Genomic DNA, 22,842 nt, shown 5'->3' with positions numbered 1-22,842 from the left:
ATATAACCTCTGTATAAACCTTCTTAAATAGCTTAAAATATTGCCCTTTTTCATTTTCTTTACATCCAATCTTAGGTGATGTACATGAATGAGATACAGATTATGACTTTTGTCGAGCACATGTTATCGTTGGTAGTTTAGGGACCATGCGTGCCCCTTGTGAGCCTCTGTTCCGAGTGAGAGCCGTGTGACGCCAGTGTTTGGGTTTCTTCTTAGTGTCGGAGTGCAAAGAGACGGCCAGCCGTAAACAGTGACGCGGCTGGTTTGTGTGTTTGTGGAAGTGAAAGTTATCCTTCCATGCGTGCGTGTAGACTTAAAAGGATTCACATTAACATTCTGACAATACACATAAGTGATGCAATAATGTGTACAACAGTTATTACAGGTATGGTTTAAAATTGTGAATTGTAACTTGAAAACAGTACGAGACTGTAGATTTTTACTTTCTTTCTGTGGTTGCCGACAAGTAGGAAGTATCGCCCAGCAGAGAGTGTGTGTTTGATCGTGTGAGTGCACATCCGAGTTTTCAGCTCGTCACAATTATTTTCACTTTTTATCATTTTTGAGCTTCTGTTATTTTGCATGTAGCAACCTGCAAGCTTTTTACATTAATTTTATTTCAGTGTTTATGTTATTGCTCTTCTGATTTCATTTTTTTTTTTTTAATTCGCTACCCATTTAAATTAGAACTTGTTTTGTTGGTGTGTTCCTGCAACTAAATAATTAATTGTCTTCAGGGGTGGGCAAGCCAGGCAACAGCCTAGCGTATAGTGCTGTATAGTACAGTATAGTGCATGACTACGGCAGTGCCAAGTCGCCGCTACTATCTTATCAGGAACACAGCCCAAACAGGTTACCCTACCAGTCGAAGGAAGACAGATAATTTCAAAAGCTATGTGTGGTGTGTGAGGGAGCCAGAAACAGGTGGTCATTGTACAGTTTGAAGAGGGCACAAATTATTTTCAAGTCCTTCTACTTGTGTTTTACCTCCCTGTGTTCTTATCATGAATGGATTAAAGATGAAAGATAGTGTAGCTGGTCAACTGATGATAAGATTAGGACTTCTTCGGCAAAGGATTCTAGTAATTCCATATCAATGGTGTTATTTTTTTTAATCAATTAAGTAGCAAGAATCAGTACTCAAAATGATTCACAAATGGCTACTAAGATAATTTCTGAGTACTTTTATTGACCAAGAACTGTTGTAGAAACCATGTTATTTACAACTTTTACTAAGTTGCACTGGTTTGAAGATTCCTTATAAAATATTTTTTATTTAGTTTGAAAGATAAAAAAAATTAATGGCAAGTTTGTGAATAATTTTAGGTTTCAAAATCAAGCAATATCAGTTTATGTTGACTAAATTATAATTATGTTATAAAGTAGCCAATAGCATTGGCTTTTAACTGGATGAGTTTAAATTCTGTGCTTCAATTATTTCTCCTTGCAAGCAAGTCCTCTAAATGCTAAAGAAAAGTGACCTGATGATGATGGCAGCTGCAATTTCTGCCGAAACGTCGCACGGCCTACACCCAGAAGCCAAGAAAATGCTGACAATGGCAGTGAAAGCCTACAATCTTTATTATGCAATAAAACTGTTTGCTTCATAAGTATATTTCATTTTTTGGTGCATTTGTTTTCATCATGTTTCTCATATAATTCAAATAAAATGTAATTCCACTTAAGAAAATTTCCTGCATTATATAGTAAAGAAATTTAGCACTTGATTTACACTTTTAAATTATCCCTGCTAACAAGTCGAAATATATATGTTGCTTTTTTTTAATGGTGATATTCTTATTTTAACGACATTATAAACTTCATTGTAATTTTTTTGGGATATTCTGAGTAGCTTTGTTCCTGTATTTTATTCTATATATAAATTTTTGAACCAATTATGTTTAGGCAAGTGCCACAAAATTGACATTCATTTAGAGTGTGGTAACAGCTGAATATTTTAGAGGTGGGAATGAGAGAGTACAGCCTTACCAACCCTTCCCCATCATCGCCCTGACACTTGGTTGGTCGAGACTCGCAGCTCACGGAGGCACCACACTGCGAGCATGAAGGATTTATTTAAGTTGTTTCTAAAATTAATTAGTTGATGAAAATAATTGATATAAAATTCACAGCTTTAGTGTTATCTATACATATAAAAATGAATATTTGTTTGTTTGTCCCTTATGCATTCCTAAACCATTCATCTGATTGCGATGAATCGTTGGTGAGTTGTTGTGCACAATGGTTTCTGAATCAGTTTACAGGGCTGCCACTCTGATTTTCATGAAAAACCTAGATAACCTACCAAAAAAAAACCAGGAACATGGGTAAAAAACCCAGATGCGTTAAAAATGCTATCGTTGAAAATGTTTGAGTATTAATTCAAAAATATAAACATAACTGGTTTTAATATACCTAAAACAATTAATTACCTTACAAGACTGAAAACGGTTAAATACAACCAATACAAGAAAACTACACTGCAGCAAAATGGCTATATAATTAATTCTTGGAGCAGCACATATCATAAAAAAAACCTACAAATATATACATGACAAAACAAACACCATCACTTCATTCTTTAAACCGGTAATTGTTTTTATAAAACTGCATCATGTATGTTAGTCTTTATTCAGAGTCTGATTCTACAAGATCGGTTTGAAGGTTAATTGTTGCATTCGTTTTGTGTTCTTCAAGTCTCTTTGAAGAATGTGTCTAATTTAATATTCGACTTAGCTTCTTGAAAACTAGTTTTGTGTTTATATGTATTTTTGTGTGTGAAACACAGACTTGTTTGCATTTTTCAAACAGATATTGCAACAGATACAGTAGCTACCTTTATTACTGTTTTAGGTATAAAATTAATTAAAATTATAAAAAACCTAGAATTGTTGGAATTCATTATTTAAAAACCAAGAAACCCAAACACCATCGGAAAACCCAGATCTGGGTGGAAAAACCCATGAGCGGCAGCCCTGAGTACAACCATTTTATAATAGGTGGCGCACAAATCGTTAGCAGCAGTTTGTGTGTTTTCGGTGTATGAGAGCACACACATGACAGAATTTAATTGAATTAAGAATAAAAGTGAGGTAGTAATATAGAGAGAAAAATAAAGTTAATAGGGAGATAGCAAGATATATAGAGTGATCACGAGAGAGGAATAGAGAATGAGATAGAGAGCTATATAATGAGATATATAGAGATATATGTGAGTTAAACATATAAAGATAGATAGAGGGATAGAGATTTAGAGCGATAGAGGTATCGAGATATTTTGTATATGTGTACCTACTTCAGACAAATTTAAAAAAAAAAAAAAAAAAAAGATTGTAACAATGCAATGCATGCCGGGCATTAGCTAGTAATAAATGTTAGTTGGTAAGTACAAACTTCAAGTAGGAAATTATGAATGCACAATATCAACTGTACACAGTAACAATGAGACTGTCGTCAGCACAGAATGTAGAAATTTTAAGGGCCCCGCCTATCGGGACACACCTAGAGTGTGCACAGCTCCAGAATATACAATGCAATTTGAAAATTGCTCAAGATATCAATGCAGGGTCTGTTTACGAAAGGCATTTAAGAATACACTGAAGGTGGATGAGTATATCTGTTTATGTATTTTATTTTTAAGAGAGTGAAAAAGGCTAAAACTTGTGTTTTCAGAGTCTTAATTTCTTCACCATGTAATATTGTTACTGCTCACGTATGCTGTGCTATGCGTGACGAGAAGACTGTGGGCCAGTCCGCAGCCTTGCGCTTAGAGCTTAGAGGCGATACCACTCTAGGAGTAACAGCGAGTGTCACACTAACAGAACTAAAGCCCTGACTAGGCGAGTCCCTCCATGTGTGTGTTATGTATGCTAAGCCATGCAGGGGCGCAACAACTTTTTATAAAGAATCATCGATCCCCCCTATTGTAGCGGGGGGTCCGGGGGTCCTCCTCCGGGAAAAATTTGTATTTCAAGGTGGAAAATGGTGCTATTTAACCAGTTTTATTATCTAAAAACTGATTACACAGCACTTTCTTTGCCCCCGTTTGCCCCCACTTCAAGGTTTCAAAAGGGGGGGGGGGGCAAAATACCCTTTCCCCCCCTCCCCCCCTTGTTGTTCCGCCCCTGAAGCCATGTACTGAAGAAGGAAGCGGGGTGAACAGAGAGGGGGGCCAACACGCAACCTGCGCAACTGGCCTGTGATGCAAGCACCCGTGCCCCCCGACAGGTACCCCATCGGAGAGCTGAGCTTGCCGTACTTCACCCAGTTCGTGATGGACGTGTTCAAAGTCGATCTGTCCAAGAGAAACGTGCCCCAGCCGCTGCCTGCTCCCGAGGACTTTCCTCGGCCAGCGGTCGCCCCAGGTACGTGGTGTCGTCAAGGTTCAAACCAGCCGAGGGAACCATCTGTATCTAGTGGAGTGGAATTTAATTTTTTTTTTAATATTGCAAAACAGGCAGCAGTTATTATATTTACTTTTTTATTTTATTAATAAGTTAAAATAAAATAATAGAGAATATTATTACCAAAAATAAGTTTTGTTTACATTACGAAATGAGGTACTTTTAGCCAACAATTATTCTAGACAAGGTTACATAAGTCTTGTGAAAGTCTAGAAATGTCAGTGTATTGTTGTTAACATCTCTGAAATGTTCTTTACAAAGCAGTCATAATTAAGTACAAAAATTGAAGAATTGTGCAGTGAGTGTCTTAGTGAAGTGCTTCAGAATGCAGATGAATGTTGAGGTATGTCCTGATATTGTTGGTCCCGGGACGAGGCCCGCCGGGTCTGAAGGGCGAGGCCCAGGGGGAGGGGTTGGTGCAGTCGGGAGGCCGTCACCACGGGTCATTGGCCGTGCGGTCCGGTTCCGGTTTCGCCCCGGATGGACGAATATCAGCCCGTTATGCGAGTGTCGTGATTGGCGGTAGAGTAGCGGTAGTTTGGTTGTATGCATGTTGTTTGTGCACCGCCGCCGTAAAATAAGCGACGTAGATGCCATCGGGTTCACATTCTGCTGTAGGTGCTGGGTGCACGTTTTCCCCTGGTTTACGTAGGTATTGTGATTATTTTTGCTAGTTTCCAGGAGTCGGGGTATGTTTTATGTGTTGGTATGGCCTTGAATATCGCCAGTAAATATTCAAGTGCCTCTAGAGGAAGTTTTTTTAGTGTTTCGTAATTTAGTGCGTCCGTGCCGCCTGATTTATTGTTCGGACTGGCTTTAATTAGCTTTAATTAACTTTAATAGTTCTCTCAAGGTTATGAAGGTTATGGGTTCCGGGACAGTTTGCGTGTCTGTTTGTAGAAAGTTATTTACCGCCTGTGTTGTTGTTAGGGTGAAGTTTCTATCATTTACGTCGGTGTTCGGGGAGAATTGTTTCTCCAGTAGGTCTGCTACTGCGTTTGCCTTGTCCTCTGCAGTGTATTTAGCCCCGGTGGCTGTTATAATAGCTGGAGTTGAGATTAATTTTTTGTTACCGCGGAGCCTGCGAGATAATTTCCACATTTCTTGCGGTTTGGTGGCTACTTCGTTTATTAAGTTTCCGAATTGGTTTATTTTTTCCTGTTTTAGTTTGCGATTTACAAGATTGTTTAGTCTGTTGTCTTCGTTTCTGGCTTCTGGTGTGCGGAGTCTTTGTGCCCTGTTTCTGGCTTGTCGCCTTAAGAGATATGTGGTAATCCAGATCGGGGTAGTGTGTTCTAGTGAATTACCTTTTTGTTTCAAAGCGGGAGTGTTTTTTACGGCATTTTCAACTGTGTCTGTGAATAGTTTTACCTGTATATTGATTTCGTCAGGTGAATTTATTTCGGGGGGCTGGTTTAGGGTATCTATGAGTTCTTCTTTAAACCCGTCCCAATATGTGATCTGTAGGTTGTTATTAAAGAGCTGTATGTTGGAGGTAGCATTGAATGTTAGTTGTGTTAGCACCGGTAAGCAGGGGCGTAGGAACCGGGGGGGACAGGGGGGACGTGTCCCCCTGAACTTTTTGGGCGGAGGGGACTGCCCCCCCCCCCCCCAACTTTCTATACCGTGATATTTTTATTTTATAATATTATTCTGCCCAACTTTATTTGTAATTTCTTCACTCATCAAATTTTATCTTAAGGAAACAATAATAATTTTAACATTGATGCATCCAATGGTTAGGTACAAAAACTGCTTAAAAAGCGCTATTTTGCACTTTTAAAATCAAAATTTTCCTGTGGAGGACCCCCGGACCCCCTGTCTTAGTAAGAGGGGAATAGGTTTACATGACATCAAAATCATTATTTGTTCCCCCCAACCAGGGGCGCAACAACTAAATTTCCAAAGGGGGGCAATATACCTTTTTATAAAGAATCATCGATCCCCCCTATTGAAGCGGGGGGGTCAGGGGGTCCTCCCCCGGGAAAATTTGTATTTCAAGGTGGAAAATGGTGCTATTTAAGCAGTTTTATTATCTAATAATTGATTACACAGCACTTTCTTTGCCCCCGTTTGCCCCCGTTTGCCCCCACTTCAAGGTTTCACAGGGGGGGGGGCAAAATAAAATACCCTTGGCCCCCCCCCCCCTGTTGTTGCGCCCCTGCCCCCAACATTATGAACACAGCTACGCCAATGCCGGTAAGTGATCTGAGTTTAGTTCGTCTAAAGTTTCTGCATTTATCTGAGCGTTTGGTATGTTCGTTAGGGCTATGTCTAGAATATCTGGAGTGCCACCGTTTGCTGGATAGCATGTCGGGGAGTCAGGCGCAAGAATGACGTAGTTTCCTGCTACCGCGTGGCCGTGTAGAATGTTCCCGTTAGCGTTTGTCTGAGTACAGCCCCAGTCAGTGTGTTTGCTGTTTAAATCCCCTGCTATAAAGAATTGATCCTCAACGTCCATTAATTTATTGAGGTCCTGTGGTGTGAGTGGGTCTTGTCGTGTCTTTTATACCGCAGACATGCGTACATTTGAATTATTATTACGAACGTTTATGCTGGTGGCCTCAATGTGTTCTAGTCCATTTATAGTTACAGGGTGGTGGTGAATTCCGTGTTTAATTAGTATGGTTGTACCGCCGCCGCGGAGTGCGGGGCGGTCTGTTCTGTATATTGTGTAGCCGCATATGTAAGCTCGCATGTGTGGTTTTAGAAAAGTTTCAGAAATGAAAGCGACATCGACTCCCTAGACAAAAAGTAACTGTTCGAGTTCGTAGGTTTTATTTTGGAGGCCGCTTGCATTGAATATTAGAACCTGTAAAGACTTCCCCGAGTTCTGTGCCATCTTAAGGTGTTGCGAGATTCAGAATTGCGGATAGTAGGATAATCTGTCGCTTTGACACGTCGGGTTCAGCTCGGATGGCGGCGAAGTGTGGTGAGAGTGTTGCTATGAGCTGCGAGAAGTTACAGAGTTTCAGAATTTCAGCCAGCTCGAGTAGGTCACCTACGGCGTTTCCCTCAGAAGCCGACGCCCGCGGCTCTGCGAAGTTATGTATCTGTGTTGGGGCCTGCCCTCGCTGTGATTGGCCGTCGCAAACTGCTCGGCCAATCACGCGACCCTACGTGGGCCGATGCGCAAGTATTGATTTCGACGCGATGCCTCTACAGGGCAGTGTACTGGAGCGTCATAAGCGATTCCAATACATTTATTTTGAATTTGCTGTAGTTTTAATAAATGAGAAATGTATATTAGCTGCAGTTGTTGCCCATACAGGGGCTGCACAGTTTATAATTGGGCGTACGAGAGCTTTGTAGGGCCGTAAGCCGTTTTTAACTGTGTCAAATCGTCTACTCATTACTGGGCATTGCATTCCTTCTACCCTGTGCTTGATCTCTGTGTGTCATTGTGATGACGCCAAAGTAATTCCCTATCCGTATGGACGCCTTGGTGTTTTACCACGTCTTTGTGGGTAATTTGGTTCGTCGAGTGAAGTTTGTCTGCGATCTGCATGCGGGAGAGTTTACAGTCGCTTCTGATGTAGTTGTGGTTTCTTTAGTGCACCACTGCCGAGGCTCAGTGAGTGCAGCTGGCAATCTGCTTGTGTGACCTGCTGTACACCGGGCCATGTGCCGACCATGGCTTGTCGCTTGCGTACGTGTTAAAGTACAGGGCCTGAAGTGCTACCTGGTGGCACGCCTGCAGTTCAGCTGTAGCCCCTTCAGGTCGGTACTCTGAAGGTTCTGCCTGCCGTATCAATTTAATGTAGCAGTCCGGAAAACCTGCTTGATGAAGTTGATGTACGAGCCCTGCATATAACACTCTGCCGAAAGCTGTTTGTACATCTGAAAGCGTCGCGACTACTTAGTCTTGTATGTTGAACGCGCTTGTGAATCCTTCGGCGTGTGAGTACTGCGACAATCAGAATTGTTAATCTGGGAGTTTGTTTTCGTGTGTGTGTGTGTGTGTGTGTGTGTGTGTACTATCACTTCAGCTTCCTTCCGCTGGGAGGGAAAGGAAAGCAATTTAGTCAAAAACATTGCATTATGCATGCAGCTGTAAATGTTCAAGGGCTTTTTTTTTTGTGTGTGTTTTTTTTTTTAGAACAATAACCTATTATTTTTTTCGTTCCCGTGGGTTTATCGTGTCTTCATTCTTTTGACAGCACACCAAACTTCCTGTTCCCGATTCGACTTAATGTATTCCAGTGGCGGATCCAGGATTTTGGTTTGGGAGGAGCTTGACCCAGCTGAGGCTAGGCTTTATTAAGGCAAACACTAAAACAATAGTGGAACCAGATGCTTTTGGAGGGGGCTTGAGCCCCTTAGCCCCCCCCCCTTCCCCCTCTGGGTCCGCTACTGATGTATTCAAATACCGAAACGTGTCACTAAAAATATTTATTTTTCTTGACTTAGGTGTGGTCATAGTTTTTTTTTCTGACTCAATAATGGCGTGTCATAGATTTCTATTTTTGGTCAAGATGGTGTCGATCCTTGCTCTCGTTTCGTCGGCTCCTTCATTGCCTGTCGCGTCGCGCGCTGTCTGGTGCTCTTCTGCACACACCAGCATCCCTGTAGTCCTGTAGTCCCGTAGTCCCGGGTATCGCCGTGTGCCTGCTGGGACGTCGCACCAGTGTGCACCAGTGTGCACCAGTGTGCACGAGTGTGCACGAGTGTGCTCAGCGTGAGGTCAGCGACGGCCTTCTCGGAAACATTCGCGGCGCGACGTTGTTTGTCGCCGTGTGGCCCCGCGGCGTGACGTATTCCGGCACCTCGGGGCTGTTGGTTCCAGCAAGACGCGTCGCGCCGAAACAACGTTGCTGGTGACGTCAGCAGTGGAAGTATAAGTAGTGTGTTCGAAGGCCGCCGAGTCGGACACGAGTCAGCGCCGCCATCTGTCGGGCGACTCGGCACCAAGTTTGGGTGGTGTGGTATATCTCTTAGTTAAATGGGCTTGAAAATTAAATATATATATATTTCTGACACCTCAACAAGTTAAAAACAACTGTGCACTGTACATTGGCGCTAAAAAAAAATTATGATTACACATTTAAAAAAAAACTGAACTTCTGGAAAAGTATTTCTGTTATTGCTCCAGTTTTTTTTTTGGGGGGGGGGGGGTAGGAGGGGAGAAATTTTCCCCCTCGGCCCTTCCACAGGCCACTAGACACGCTCGTTGCGAGCTGTCGGAGCCAATGCTGTTGGAAGAGAAATGGGCAGGGGAATGTCTCCCCCTCCTTCCCAAGTTATTTAATTGTATGTGATATTTTGATGATTCAGGGTGAGCTGTCAGCATTTCCTGGAACAAGCTACACAGGAAGTGACTCATGTTGTGGTTGATATAATGTAACTGTCCCAACCCCTTGTTGTTGACCTAAGGTTTTTTGAATACACAATCTCGAATTTAATTATGGTTTTTTTTTCTTTTAAAATCCTCTCTTTGAAATCACTTCTCTACCCACCACTGGGAACCAGGTTCTCTCCCCCCCCCCCCTCCCTGCTGACTGGAGTCTGCACTCACCTGCTTGGAGCACAGGGTCGAGCCCGGGTGCTTCCAGCTGGATTGCAGCGACTGGCCTATGGCACCACTCGTGCAACTTTACAAACCCTGCAGTTCAAGAAAGAAAACGATCATTGTTAATGTTACTGGCCGTAACTGTGAACATGATCTGCGCAAACTGCGTAACTTACAGGTTTCCAATTATGTAGACTTGTAGTTTTGCCCTGCTATCAAAGTAAACCCACACACACAAAAAATATCAAAAATGAACTGTGCTTTCCTGGTGCCCGAGAAATGCAGAATTTGTTTGCCCCCTTCCCCCCCCTCCCCTGTTCCCCAACATTCTTAGTTGTCTCACTTCGCCAACCACACTTGGTACTTGCTGTTGCAGTAGGCTTTTTTTAAACTGTTTTATTGTAGATTTGTGTGCCAGTGATTTTTTTTACAAGTATGGGAACGAATACATATAAATTTAGCTATGTGAATCAATATAGTTGTGTAAATTTTTTTCCTTTTGGTCCAGTTTTGAGATTTTTTCATTGCGTATGAGCATCAAAGCAGTTTTAAAACCAATAAATCCACATACCCACCCAGTTTCTGTGGTCATAATTTTCACAGGAAACATGTAGTAAAGATGGATACAGCTGTCTGAAAATCTCCACAGAGCTCGGCAATCGAAGGATGATGTAAGAAAAGTAGAATTACAATTCGGAGGTCCTTATTCACAAACTATGTACTCCATCGTGGCGAATGAAACTTGTGATTGGGTTAAGTTTGAGGCACAGAGTTCTCTCTTGTCGCCTCGACGCAGTGGCGTAGCAGGCGGGTGACAGGGATGGCCCCCGCCAGGGGTGCCGGACCAGGGGGGGGGGGGGGGGTGCTTCTGCGACGGTTTCGCTGTTACTGAATGCTCCTCCCCCTCTCTGTTTTAATCCAAGAGGAGGGCGCCATTTTCAATTCTGGCCAGGGGCGCCAGTCACCTTAGGGATCGTCCATTAATCACGTGAGGCTCGAAAAGGGGGGGGGGGGGGGGGGAAATCACAAAATATCGCAAGGGGGGAGGAGGGGTGTAGACAGATATCACGTGTATTTATTTTTTCGCCTGATTTCTACTAAACCGAAAAGGGACGCGTGACCTTGACTCGCCGTAGCCAGGCAACAATATCCCCGCCCGCCGCAACATGAACCACCCGGCTCGGCTTGCCAGTCGCCAGTAAGACTGTGATTTTGGCGCCGAATATACATGCTATGCTTAATTTTCCAGAATTAAATTAGATTATACCTATATTTAAAGGTAATATTCTGAAATGTTTAAAAATATTTTTTAACCAAAAAAAATACACGTGATTTATTTGGTGGGGGTGGTGGGGGGGGGGGGGGGTTAAGTCTAAAACCTCACCACAAATCACTAGGGGGGAGGGGGGGGTTAAAAATTTGCTAAAAAAACATCACGTGATTAATGGATGACCCGTTAGCTACGCCACAGCCCCGACGGGGGCAGAGCTGCGGGCCGGAACACGGCTCCGTGTGTGCGCAGAGTTCGCGGCGGGCCTGCGGGGGCTGGGCATCTCCCACTCCGTGGACGGCGTGGACCGCCTGGTCCACGCGCACGGCCACACGCTGCGAGACGTGTTCACGCTGCGCCAAGGCCGGTTCGAGCGCATCCCTGACGTCGTGGCGTGGCCAGGTGAGCGCTGTCTACCGTGGCAGAGATACCTGTGCTTCATTTCCCACCTAGCGTGTAACCTGCAGCAAGCGTGTCATTGACCTCGCTCGTCTGGCTCGATTCAAGCTGAGCACTGGCCAGGAAGACTGACACTTTCTTTCTGGAAGCTTGAACTAGGTTCGTTATTGGTCCAGATCGGTGATGGGTACGGACATGATCATAAACATAAAGCATGTCCATACACCATGTAACACCGAACTGCACCATTAGGCACCAAACTTGAACTAAAAACCTGAAACCAGTGAGCGATCTGACAAGACATAACTCAAATTACAACACTTTTTCCATGTAGTAAAGGCTGTATGCCTTCATGAAGTACGTAACTTTTCCTTTGTTTAAGGGTATATTTGGGCAGTTTTATTCTCTGTTGCGTTCTCTAACAGACAATACGTAAAGGTGCAGTACTGTTTTTTTTTTCTGAGGAAACACTCGTGCTTATTCTTTTCTAACCCCGGCCACCCTTGGGTCCGCATCAGGCGGAGTGTCGGGACTAGTGCAAGTGGCGGCGGTGGTTACGTGGTGCGCAGGCTGCCACGAGGAGGTGGTGGCGCTGGTGCGGCTGGCTCACGAACACAACGTGGTGGTGATCCCCTTCGGCGGGGGCACGAGCGTGTCGGGGGCCGTGAGCTGTCCCGCGGGGGAGCGCCGCACCATCCTCTCGCTGGACACCTCCCAGATGGTACACAACCTTCCTGCCTGCTGTCAGTTCCTGCTGCGCTTCCGTAGCGTCGAACGGAATAGTTCCTACTGCGCTTCCGTAGCGTTGAACGGAATAGTTCCTACTGCGCTTCCGTAGCGTCGAACGGAATAGTTCCTACTGCGCTTCCGTAACGTCGAACGGAATAGTTCCTACTGCGCTTCCGTAGCGTCGAACGGAAGTTAATTGCAAGGCTCGTAGGGTAATGAATTCTAGCATGCTTGAAAAATTATTTTCTTAAACAATTACCTTTTTTTTATTACTAGACAATAATTTGCACTTTGGAAAATTTTAAATTTGCCAGTGTAAAAAATTTCCAAATTTTTTTTTTACAAATTAACATAGTATGTCTATACAGGGTGTCCACATTCTGTATAGTCAAGGAAAATGAGGGAAGTTGGAAATCGTCAGGGAAAGTTTGGGATTTTTCTTGAAATCTCGGAAAAGTCATGGAAATTTTCCGGTGAAGATAATTTGAGGGAAAAATGTCATGCGCCAGAGTTTTAGTGCAGTCATAGACACAGTGTGCCAGGCTTGTTTGGAACGATGCAAGCGCAGAAAGAGAACCAGTCCAGTTGTGGGAATGGGGGAGGTCGGATTGTCTTTATTTATTTCATAAAATTACATTATAAGTAAATTATTTTTTAAAAAAAACTAGTCAGGGAAATTTTAATACAGATTTGTCTTAACCAGGGGTTAGTTTCAGTGGGAACGCAAGGGAACGGCGTTCCCTTACCTCCCAAGAGTGCCGGAACGCAAGGGAACGCACTTAAAACTAAAAGTTTAAAAAACAAAATATGCAAAATACTGTACTGTATATCAATAAAATTGTAAATAAGGCTTTATTTGTTTTTATTTTACCATTCATTAAAAAAGTAATATTGGTAAGCTTCATTGCTTCAAACAAAATGGTCAGTGAAAGTAGTCAACAAGATGTTAATGGAGCAAAGGGTGAACTCAATTTAAATTCATGTTTTTATTTTCTTACATCATAATCAAGCACTTTAAAAAGTAATCACCATTAAAATATCAATTTTTTATAAAAATAATTGTAGTATTATGTCTGGATGGCCTAAAAATGCGGGTTTACAGTTATAATTTTCAAAACTTTTTCCCGGGGGAGGGCCCCCGGACCCTCCTCCTTCCTGGGGGGTATTCCAGACCCCCCGGTCTGAGCATCCCGCTTTAGAGTTCCCACACCTAAAACTTTAGAAATTAAGCACTGGTCTGAACCCTTCTGTATACACATTTGAATTTATTTCTTGACACGTTAGTGGCTACAGTGTGCGATACAATACACTTTCTGGTGTACGTCTTGATTTCCTCATTAGGCGTTCTAAAAGGAAGTTTCTGAATTCATTGAAAGCTGTACAAACAGCCTGCTTAGAAATTTTGGGAAATCAGTGACCAGCAAATTTAGCTCTAGCTTCACTACCGATATTTGTAGTAATTTGTAAGCTGGTGTTAACGACGAGATTTGAACAACCGATAATAAAACATAATTTTTTAGAGTTTGTAGTATTTCAGCAGTAGTATTTTACCTAGATAAAGATTTCAAATTTTGAATTTAATTTTGAAAAAAATATGAGTGGTTTTTGTTGTGAAACCAGTGCAGTAACCGGATGGTCAGTCGCTGGTTCCTGGTGTTGGCAGAACCGTGTGCTGTGGCTGGACGGGGAGAACTTGCTGGCGTGCTGCGAGGCCGGCATCATTGGCCAGGACCTGGAGAGAGAGCTCCAATCACAAGGCTTCACCGTGGGCCACGAGCCGGACTCGTACGAGTTCTCCAGGTGACCGCTTCTGCTCGCGAGTTCTTGCTTCCGTGCCGCTTGTGGGCTCACGGGGCTTGCGTGAACGTTCCAACACTCAACTCCTTGCAACAACAAATTTTTTTAAAGACTGAAGGAAATGAAGCTAACAATTGAAGGGGCAAGTGGATGAAGGTGTTGCGTTACAAAACTATTGTTTTGAGAAAAAGTCTCCGAAAATAATTTGTTTGCTACTTGCTTATGTGTAGACACAGCACCTTTATCAACTCGTAACTATGTTATTTTTGAAGTTAGAGGGAAGGTGTGTTTACCATTACATAGAATGCATCATAACACCTTCATCCCTGGACTTGTGCAATTTTTCAATGTAACATAACACCTTCATCCACTTACCCCTTCAATTATTTGTTGTTGCGTGTCAGTTCAGTTCCCTTATAAGAATAATAATAACCAAAGAATCATAATCATAAATTATATATCCTAATTTTAAAATTTTGTACCATATCCACGTGGTGGAGAAAAATACTTCTATCATAAAACAATTTCAAAGACAAATATAAGATAGTCTGCAATATAATTGGTACAGCTTTGAACGTAAGGCAAGCTAGGAAAGTAATTGGAGTTGAGATATAACGTGACTTCTGATATTTGCGTAGCTCCCTCGATTATGGTCATAAAACATTGCGTAATGCAAGCTGACCTAAATTACAAGATTTTCTCAACTCAGCTCAGTCATTTAAGAGGTTTGCATTAGAAAACGAATGGGAAAATAAAAAGTACAATGCCAAATTACAGTATTACAGTAGTGTCTAAACGGGTCCGCAAAAGTCAGATAAGCGAAAATGTTGGTGTTAAAGTCCATTAAATGTCAAACTATGTTATAATAATGCTATGTCTATGTAATTTTACATGTTATGAACCTAGTAATAATTTTTTTCGAAAGAACAACAGTCTGGAGCAGTGCTTTCTAATGCAGTCAGTCACGGGTTTGATGCTACACACTCGTATTCACCTCCAAGTCTACTGTTCACTAATCAGTGTTTTGTTTGGTGTTACGAAATAGAATTATTTCAGCTCTGTGGACAAAAGCTATTTTTGGTTTTTCTGTTCACCACTGCAGGAGTAACTTTGCTTTGGTTACTGTGCGATGAACAGTTTGTGCTTGACCTTCAGGGAAGATGCTGACAAAGGTTGTTGTTGTCGAGCACGTAATGGCAAACCATTTCTCAAAGATTGTCGCTATCTTGTAGTCCTGCATCACTAGCTCGTGTGTGCTCTATCTGTGCGAAGCGTGCACTCTCGCCGTGTGTGCCTCGGCACGCTGGGCCTTGCCCCTTCCAGCACGGGTCTGCGAGCCGTGTCGGAGTTCGCAAATCATCCATGGTCTAAACACGACCATCTTTAGGACCAAACTTTACAGAGCTAGATGAAAACCAAACCACCAAACATTTCCATAAATTAATGTACTTTTGGTTTTTCTTTTATTTTTCCAGTGTACCACATAGTTTCGCATCAATTACAAAGGCCCAGTATGGATTAAATATTATTAACAATAGCAGTCTGCCTCCAATGGCAGGCCCCGATGGTATTACGAAAGCATTTGATACAATTTAAGACAGGAAAAGACAATTACTAATGGGTGGTGGGCAAGCGTTGAAGTCCTCTGGTGTTGGTATGTCCTCCCACGCGTGGTGATGGCTTCAGATTGGACTGGATACAAGAAAATGGCCACATGCCTTCCCGCCTGGCTGATGATTGTTATGTTACACTGAATTCGTGCTGCATGCATTAGGGAAATACAATATAAAATACTTCACGTAGTAAATTATGTTGTGATCTTGTCGCAAACCCTTTAAAATAATTACATTTAAGACGGTAAAGTTTGAAAAATGTATTGCTGCTTAAGAGATGTCAGAGTCTGACTGGAGACAAAATAATTATTGAAAGTTGTTTAGTTAAAGGTGAATGAATGTAGCTAGACAGACCAAACCCCTGGGGAATAAAATAAAATAAAAATTACAATGAGATAACCGTGTTAGTCAAATCAAGTGTAAGTCTGGGTACAATTTTTCATATAAGTTCATACATACATACATAGGTACAAATTATTTTTGATTGGGACCGGAAACTAAAGAAAAATATAATTTAGAAAATAAGTGTGTAATAAAATCTTAGACAAATTGTATTATTATGAATTTCAAAAACGTAAACTGATCTTATTTTGACGTGGAAGGCTTCATGAAATCTAACGTTCATCTGATGGGACTGAGAATTTTTTTTTTCTTCTCACGCAAAATTTCCTTGTAGCATGCTAACAATAGTGTGGACGGAGTGGAGAATCGAGTATTTGCGAGACGTCAAAAACAGAATGTTTAGTGGTTACGTAACCCAACTGGGGATGATCGGTCAGTCGGGAGGTGGTGCGAGCGTGTGGTCCGTCAGTTCAATTGAATACAATTAGCTGACGAGAGGAACTGTCGTGAGGTTCAGAAATAACTGGTCCATACGTCCGACATTGATTATGACCCGGTCTCTCGGTGCGAAGACGCTTGGTCTATATGCATGTGTGGCTTTGTGCGTGAACGGTTTTAGAGGTTATTCAGATTATCAAAAAAAAACTAGAATTTCATGTTAGGCTTATCGGCAACGTATTTAATTCGTTGAACATTGTCGTACATCGACTTGTGTTTTATTTTTGAAGAGAGGATGGTTCATAAACTCCGCTAAAGGTAATGGAAAGAACAGAATATTGAATTTATTTAATATTTAGTTACACTTGTCACTGTTCAAGTATCGCAAAAGTTTCCTCGTGGCACGCTGGCAATGGTGTGGACGGAGTGGGGAATGGAGTGTCGCGAGACGTCAAAGGCAGAATGTTTAGTGGTTGCCTGACCCGACTCGGGATTGGCCGAGACGGTGGCAGCGTGTGGTCCCGTGCGCAGCCTGGGTGGCTGGGTGGCGACGCGGGCGTCCGGCATGAAGAAGAACCTGTACGGCAACATCGAGGACCTGCTGGTGCACGCTCGCACTGTGACGCCCGCGGGCGTGCTGGAGAAGGCGTGCCTCGCGCCGCGAGTCTCCTGCGGCCCGGATCTGCACCACCTCGTGCTAGGCTCCGAAGGTAACGTGCCCGCGGGGTCTCCGCCCAGAACAGTCGGGGCGAATGTGAAGGATGCTCGGGAAACAGTCGGGGCAATGTGAAGGACGCTCGGGGAACAGTCGGGGCGAACGTGAAGGAAGTCGCTTGAAATCCTAGAAGAAGCAATTGGGAAATTCCCTCGGCGATGGTAATTTGAGCCGGGGGGGGGGGGGGGTTGGAACGTAAATGCTGCAGTCCCTCAACAACCCAGGCATGGGAAACAATTTTCTTCTTCAGATGATTGTTTTAGTGCAGTCACTCACATTTTAAAATTATGTATGCCAGCTTCTGTTTGAAATACATAAAATTGGAGAGAGTAGAACCTTTGGGGATAGTGGAGGCTGGATTTTCTTTAGTTTCGAAAAGTGGCCAAATAAGTATATTATATATTTTTTTAATTTACATTTAAATTAGAATTTTTGGTCGGGAAAAATTTTATTACAAATTTGTGTGGATACCCTGGAATGACTTCCTTTTCAATTTAAAAACTATTTTAAAAAACATATTTGTAGGTGTGGATTATGAGGGAATTTAGCTGTTACGAAGTTTTGGCTTCAAACAGTTGAATATTTTGTATTTTGGCGTGCACATTTGGTTGGAATACCAACTGCTATGTAAAAAAAAAAGGTAATTGAAATATTTTAAGAAACACAAAAATGTTAGGGAGTTTTTTTTTATATATGTATATAGGTATGTATATAAAAAAAACCATGAGTGTTGCCATTCTAAAGTTGATATTATGTGATTACATTTTGTAATAGTAAGGTTACTGCAGACCTCGTAACTGCAAAGTGACCAGATTGTGGTACCTCCAGGTTTGAGCTGTAGATGCGTTGCCGTGCTTGCTGTTCGCAGGGACGCTGGGCGTGATCACCGAGGTGATGCTGAAGATCCGCCCGCTGCCCGCCTGCAAGAAGTACGGCTCCGTGGTGTTCCCGGACTTCGAGAGCGGCGTGCGCTGCCTGAGGGAGGTGGCCAGGAAGGTAGCGGAGCCCGTGCTTGGGGGACCCTGGTCCTTCGAGTGCTTTGGACTTTATCAAAACTTTGGACTTAGTTGGTTTTTATTAAATAAGTTGGTTTGGACCTGTTTGTGGGTGGGTTAGCTCATTGTGGTACGAGTGTAGTAATTATTGTGTAGGGTCCGGTGTTCGGCATGGAACGTGTGATGTCTTGTTGCAAGCGTGAAGTGAGGGATTGCTGACGGGTGCTCGCAGAGGTGCCAGCCGGCGTCGGTACGGCTGATGGACAATGAGCAGTTCAGGTTCGGGCAGTCCCTGCGGCCCGTGCCGGGCTGCCTAGGGCACCTGCTGGACGGAGTCAAGAAGCTCTACCTCACCCGGGTGAAGCGCTTCGACCCCGACACCATGTGCGTCGCCACGCTGCTCTTCGAAGGTAACCGAGCACCGTGGTTCAGGCTCCCTCACCATCCCTCACCATCCCTCACCGTCTCTCACCATCTCTCACCATCCTTTGCCATCTCTCACCATTCCTTTAACCATCCCTCACCATCCCTCACCATCTCTCACCATCCCTCACCATCCCTCACCATCTCTCACCATCCTTCGCCATCTCTCACCATTCCTTTAACCATCACTCACCATCACTCACCATCCCTCACCATCCCTTTAACCATCCCTAACCGTCTTTCACCATCTCACACCGTATCTCACCATCCCTCACCATCCCTCACCATCTCACACCATCCCTCACCATCCCTCACCATCTCACACCATCTCTCACCATTTCTCACCATCTCACACCGTCTCTCACCATCCCTCACTGTCTCTCACCATCCCTCACCATCTCTCACCATCCCTTACCATCTCTCAAGCCGGATTGATTTACTTTTTTTGTCGTTACATTTATTTAAATGGCTAGTTCTGAAATTTGTTGTTTTGCCATTCAGCCATAAATATTTTCAGCCGATATTCACCAAGTGTAATATCACGGGTGTGAAAAGGGACGCAAGTCTTTTCTTATTATCATCACTTGCACGACTTGTTAGTATCTGCATAAAAAGATTTGTGGCAGAATAACAGATGCAAAGTAGATATGAAGTTAAAATTTTAGAAGTAGCCTTTAAATTAAAGTACAGATGGAAAAAAGAAGAAAAAAATTATTATTATTATTATGTGCAAGATCAAACCTGAAAGAAAATAAAATGTAGGACATTTTTAAAATGCCTAGGGCCAAACTTATCTTGATTGTATTTTTGTGAGGCCTGAGTGAATGATCAGAAAAGAGTGAACCTTTGTTATTTTATTTCCAACACCATTCTTTTATTTTGGAAAATATTTAGAGTAAAATTAGGTTGTTATTCTTATTTTAATTGATTTTAACTATAGAGAGAGAGAGAGAGAGAGACAGACAGACAGACAGACAGACAGTTTTGAGATGGTGACAGTATGTTCAATACACATTTTTATAAGTGATCTAGTGTTGATAGAATTTACTAGGTATTATAGGTACAATCACTATTTGCTTTTAGAGGTGTACAATTGAGTTATAAGCACTTGTCTCGAGAATAATTTAAAGCTAGAAAAATTTGAGTAATTCATTGTTTGCTGTAGGGAAGCAATAAAATGCTATTGATCATCAATGATACAAGTTTATGTTAACTAATTACTACAGAGACAAAAGTTAAACTCCTCTATTAGCACCATACTCAAAATTTTGTAGTATTAATTGCATTATTATCGGTTTGATACAATGCCTGACATTACAATCAACATTTAAAATTACTGCCCACACTATATGAATAAATAATACTAAACATAATTTTATTATTAATATAAATGATTTTTTTTTTACCTAAATCTAAATTAAAAGCAAGTTTTTTTTTTAAAATTGTGTATCAATTATTAGGTAATATGTAGCTTCATTTTATTCACTTGTAGTTAAACTGTGCCTAAGTTAGTAATTTTTAAGGTTAGCCTTTAAAAATTTAGTTATTATTATAATTCAGTAATGTTAAAAAAATTTCAAACATTGTCAAATGAACATAGCTGATGATTAAAAAAATATAAAAGGTTGTAAATATATATTTTACAAAACCTCGGTATCTGCCGAGAGATAAGTCCAGTATGTACCAGTATCGGGTATGGGGTATCGGAACAGTCCTAGTGGACCTCCTGCAGCCTTGTGCCTCTGCAAGCAGGTGAGCCGCACCAAGTAGCCCAGCAGGAGACGCTGATCTACGCTCTGGCCTCGCAGTTTGGGGGCATCCCAGCCGGCGAGAAGAACGGCGAGCGGGGCTACGTGATGACCTTCATCATAGCGTACATCAGGGTGAGTGTCTGTCCGGCCTCGCTACTGTCTCGTCAGCTGTGTCACTCCATCATAGCGTACATCAGGGTGAGTGTCTGTCCGGCCTCGCTACTGTCTCGTCAGCTGTGTCACTCCATCATAGCGTACATCAGGGTGAGTGTCTGTCCGGCCTCGCTACTGTCTCGTCAGCTGTGTCACTCCATCATAGCGTACATCAGGGTGAGTGTCTGTCCGGCCTCGCTACTGTCTCGTCAGCTGTGTCACTCCATCATAGCGTACATCAGGGTGAGTGTCTGTCCGGCCTCGCTACTGTCTCGTCAGCTGTGTCACTCCATCATAGCGTACATCAGGGTGAGTGTCTGTCCGGCCTCGCTACTGTCTCGTAAGCTGTGTCACTCCATCATAGCGTACATCAGGGTGAGTGTCTGTCCGGCCTCGCTACTGTCTCGTCAGCTGTGTCACTCCATCATAGCGTACATCAGGGTGAGTGTCTGTCCGGCCTCGCTACTGTCTCGTCAGCTGTGTCACTCCATCATAGCGTACATCAGGGTGAGTGTCTGTCCGGCCTCGCTACTGTCTCGTCAGCTGTGTCACTCCATCATAGCGTACATCAGGGTGAGTGTCTCTCCGGCCTCGCTACTGTCTCGTCAGCTGTGTCACTCCATCATAGCGTACATCAGGGTGAGTGTCTGTCCGGCCTCGCTACTGTCTCGTCAGCTGTGTCACTCCATCATAGCGTACATCAGGGTGAGTGTCTGTCCGGCCTCGCTACTGTCTCGTCAGCTGTGTCACTCCATCATAGCGTACATCAGGGTGAGTGTCTGTCCGGCCTCGCTACTGTCTCGTCAGCTGTGTCACTCCATCATAGCGTACATCAGGGTGAGTGTCTGTCCGGCCTCGCTACTGTCTCGTCAGCTGTGTCACTCCATCATAGCGTACATCAGGGTGAGTTTCTGTCCGGCCTCGCTACTGTCTCGTCAGCTGTGTCACTCCATCATAGCATACATCAGGGTGAGTGTCTGTCCGGCCTCGCTACTGTCTCGTCAGCTGTGTCACTCCATCATAGCGTACATCAGGGTGAGTGTCTGTCCGGCCTCGCTACTGTCTCGTCAGCTGTGTCACTCCATCATAGCGTACATCAGGGTGAGTGTCTGTCCGGCCTCGCTACTGTCTCGTCAGCTGTGTCACTCCATCATAGCGTACATCAGGGTGAGTGTCTGTCCGGCCTCGCTACTGTCTCGTCAGCTGTGTCACTCCATCATAGCGTACATCAGGGTGAGTGTCTGTCCGGCCTCGCTACTGTCTCGTCAGCTGTGTCACTCCATCATAGCGTACATCAGGGTGAGTGTCTGTCCGGCCTCGCTACTGTCTCGTCAGCTGTGTCACTCCATCATAGCGTACATCAGGGTGAGTGTCTGTCCGGCCTCGCTACTGTCTCGTCAGCTGTGTCACTCCATCATAGCGTACATCAGGGTGAGTGTCTGTCCGGCCTCGCTACTGTCTCGTCAGCTGTGTCACTCCATCATAGCGTACATCAGGGTGAGTGTCTGCCCTGCCACGCTACTGTGGTCTGGTGTAGTTGGCTTCTTCACTCCACCATCTGGGGACTAGTCTGATTTCACGCTACACAATCATGTAACTTGGCAGCGTGTTTTGTAAGGAATCTATTGATTTAATTTTTTCAAGGTGATATTGTTTCATTACTTTCTTCCCAATAATGTGTTTTAATTCTGTGTTTTGCACATTTAAAGCCAAAGCAAACATTTTTCTTTCTTTGGTTTTAACTTTAAAATATTTTTTTGTAAAATAATTTTCTAGTGCATAATTGGAATATAAGAGCATTTGGGTTTTTTTGTGTTCAGAGTTTTTTTTTTCTTCTGTATTTATTGTTATTTTTTGTATCTGTCTCTTTATCAGCATTTTGTGTTCGTCTGTGCTGTCATTTTTTTTTCTGACTGGATTCCTTCCGAGGAATTCTCTGTGTTGTTTTAACTCAACATTTGACATCAGCAGACATGGCTTGTTTCCTGTGTGTTTGTGTATTTATTTATTTTGCCCATTCCTCAGGTGTTTTCCATGACAACTTGTGTGAGCTATCAGCCCATCACAAGCCAATGGCGAATGTCCGAAATATTGCGTTAAAACTAAATTCCTGACACAATTCAAGATTACCGTATTTTATGGAGACAGCAGGTTTTGGGTCCATCACAGTATCAACTAGCTTGCTGTATTCCACGTCAAGGATTATATGCAGGCTAATATGACATATTTTGGTTCATTTTAAAACATGTTTTTAGTTCAATAGGCAGTGGCTGCCAAATGGTTTTAGATATAGTCAAAAATTTTA

The 22,842-nt window shown here is 43.1% G+C and overlaps 1 protein-coding gene across 2 annotated transcripts in view; it reads left to right on the top strand.

Moving 5' to 3' along the window:
• LOC134538068 (alkyldihydroxyacetonephosphate synthase) overlaps positions 1 to 22,842 on the top strand; it is a 30,491-nt gene that overhangs the window by 3,208 nt on the left and 4,441 nt on the right. Inside the window, exons 3-10 of one of the 2 annotated variants that reach the window (XM_063379055.1) lie at positions 4,228 to 4,364; positions 11,435 to 11,584; positions 12,151 to 12,302; positions 13,974 to 14,110; positions 17,032 to 17,210; positions 18,084 to 18,211; positions 18,443 to 18,620; positions 20,386 to 20,516. In XM_063379055.1, coding sequence (XP_063235125.1) covers positions 4,228 to 4,364; positions 11,435 to 11,584; positions 12,151 to 12,302; positions 13,974 to 14,110; positions 17,032 to 17,210; positions 18,084 to 18,211; positions 18,443 to 18,620; positions 20,386 to 20,516 — 1,192 coding nt within the window. The remainder of the gene's footprint in view (positions 1 to 4,227; positions 4,365 to 11,434; positions 11,585 to 12,150; positions 12,303 to 13,973; positions 14,111 to 17,031; positions 17,211 to 18,083; positions 18,212 to 18,442; positions 18,621 to 20,385; positions 20,517 to 22,842) is intronic. The other variant, XM_063379056.1, reaches the window with a different exon arrangement.

The sequence above is a fragment of the Bacillus rossius genome, chromosome 13, assembly GCF_032445375.1.
Source record: "Bacillus rossius redtenbacheri isolate Brsri chromosome 13, Brsri_v3, whole genome shotgun sequence".
Classification (NCBI taxonomy): Eukaryota; Metazoa; Arthropoda; class Insecta; order Phasmatodea; family Bacillidae; genus Bacillus; species Bacillus rossius.
Note: the sequence above shows the minus strand (reverse complement) of the source record. Positions and strands in the feature narration are given on the sequence as shown.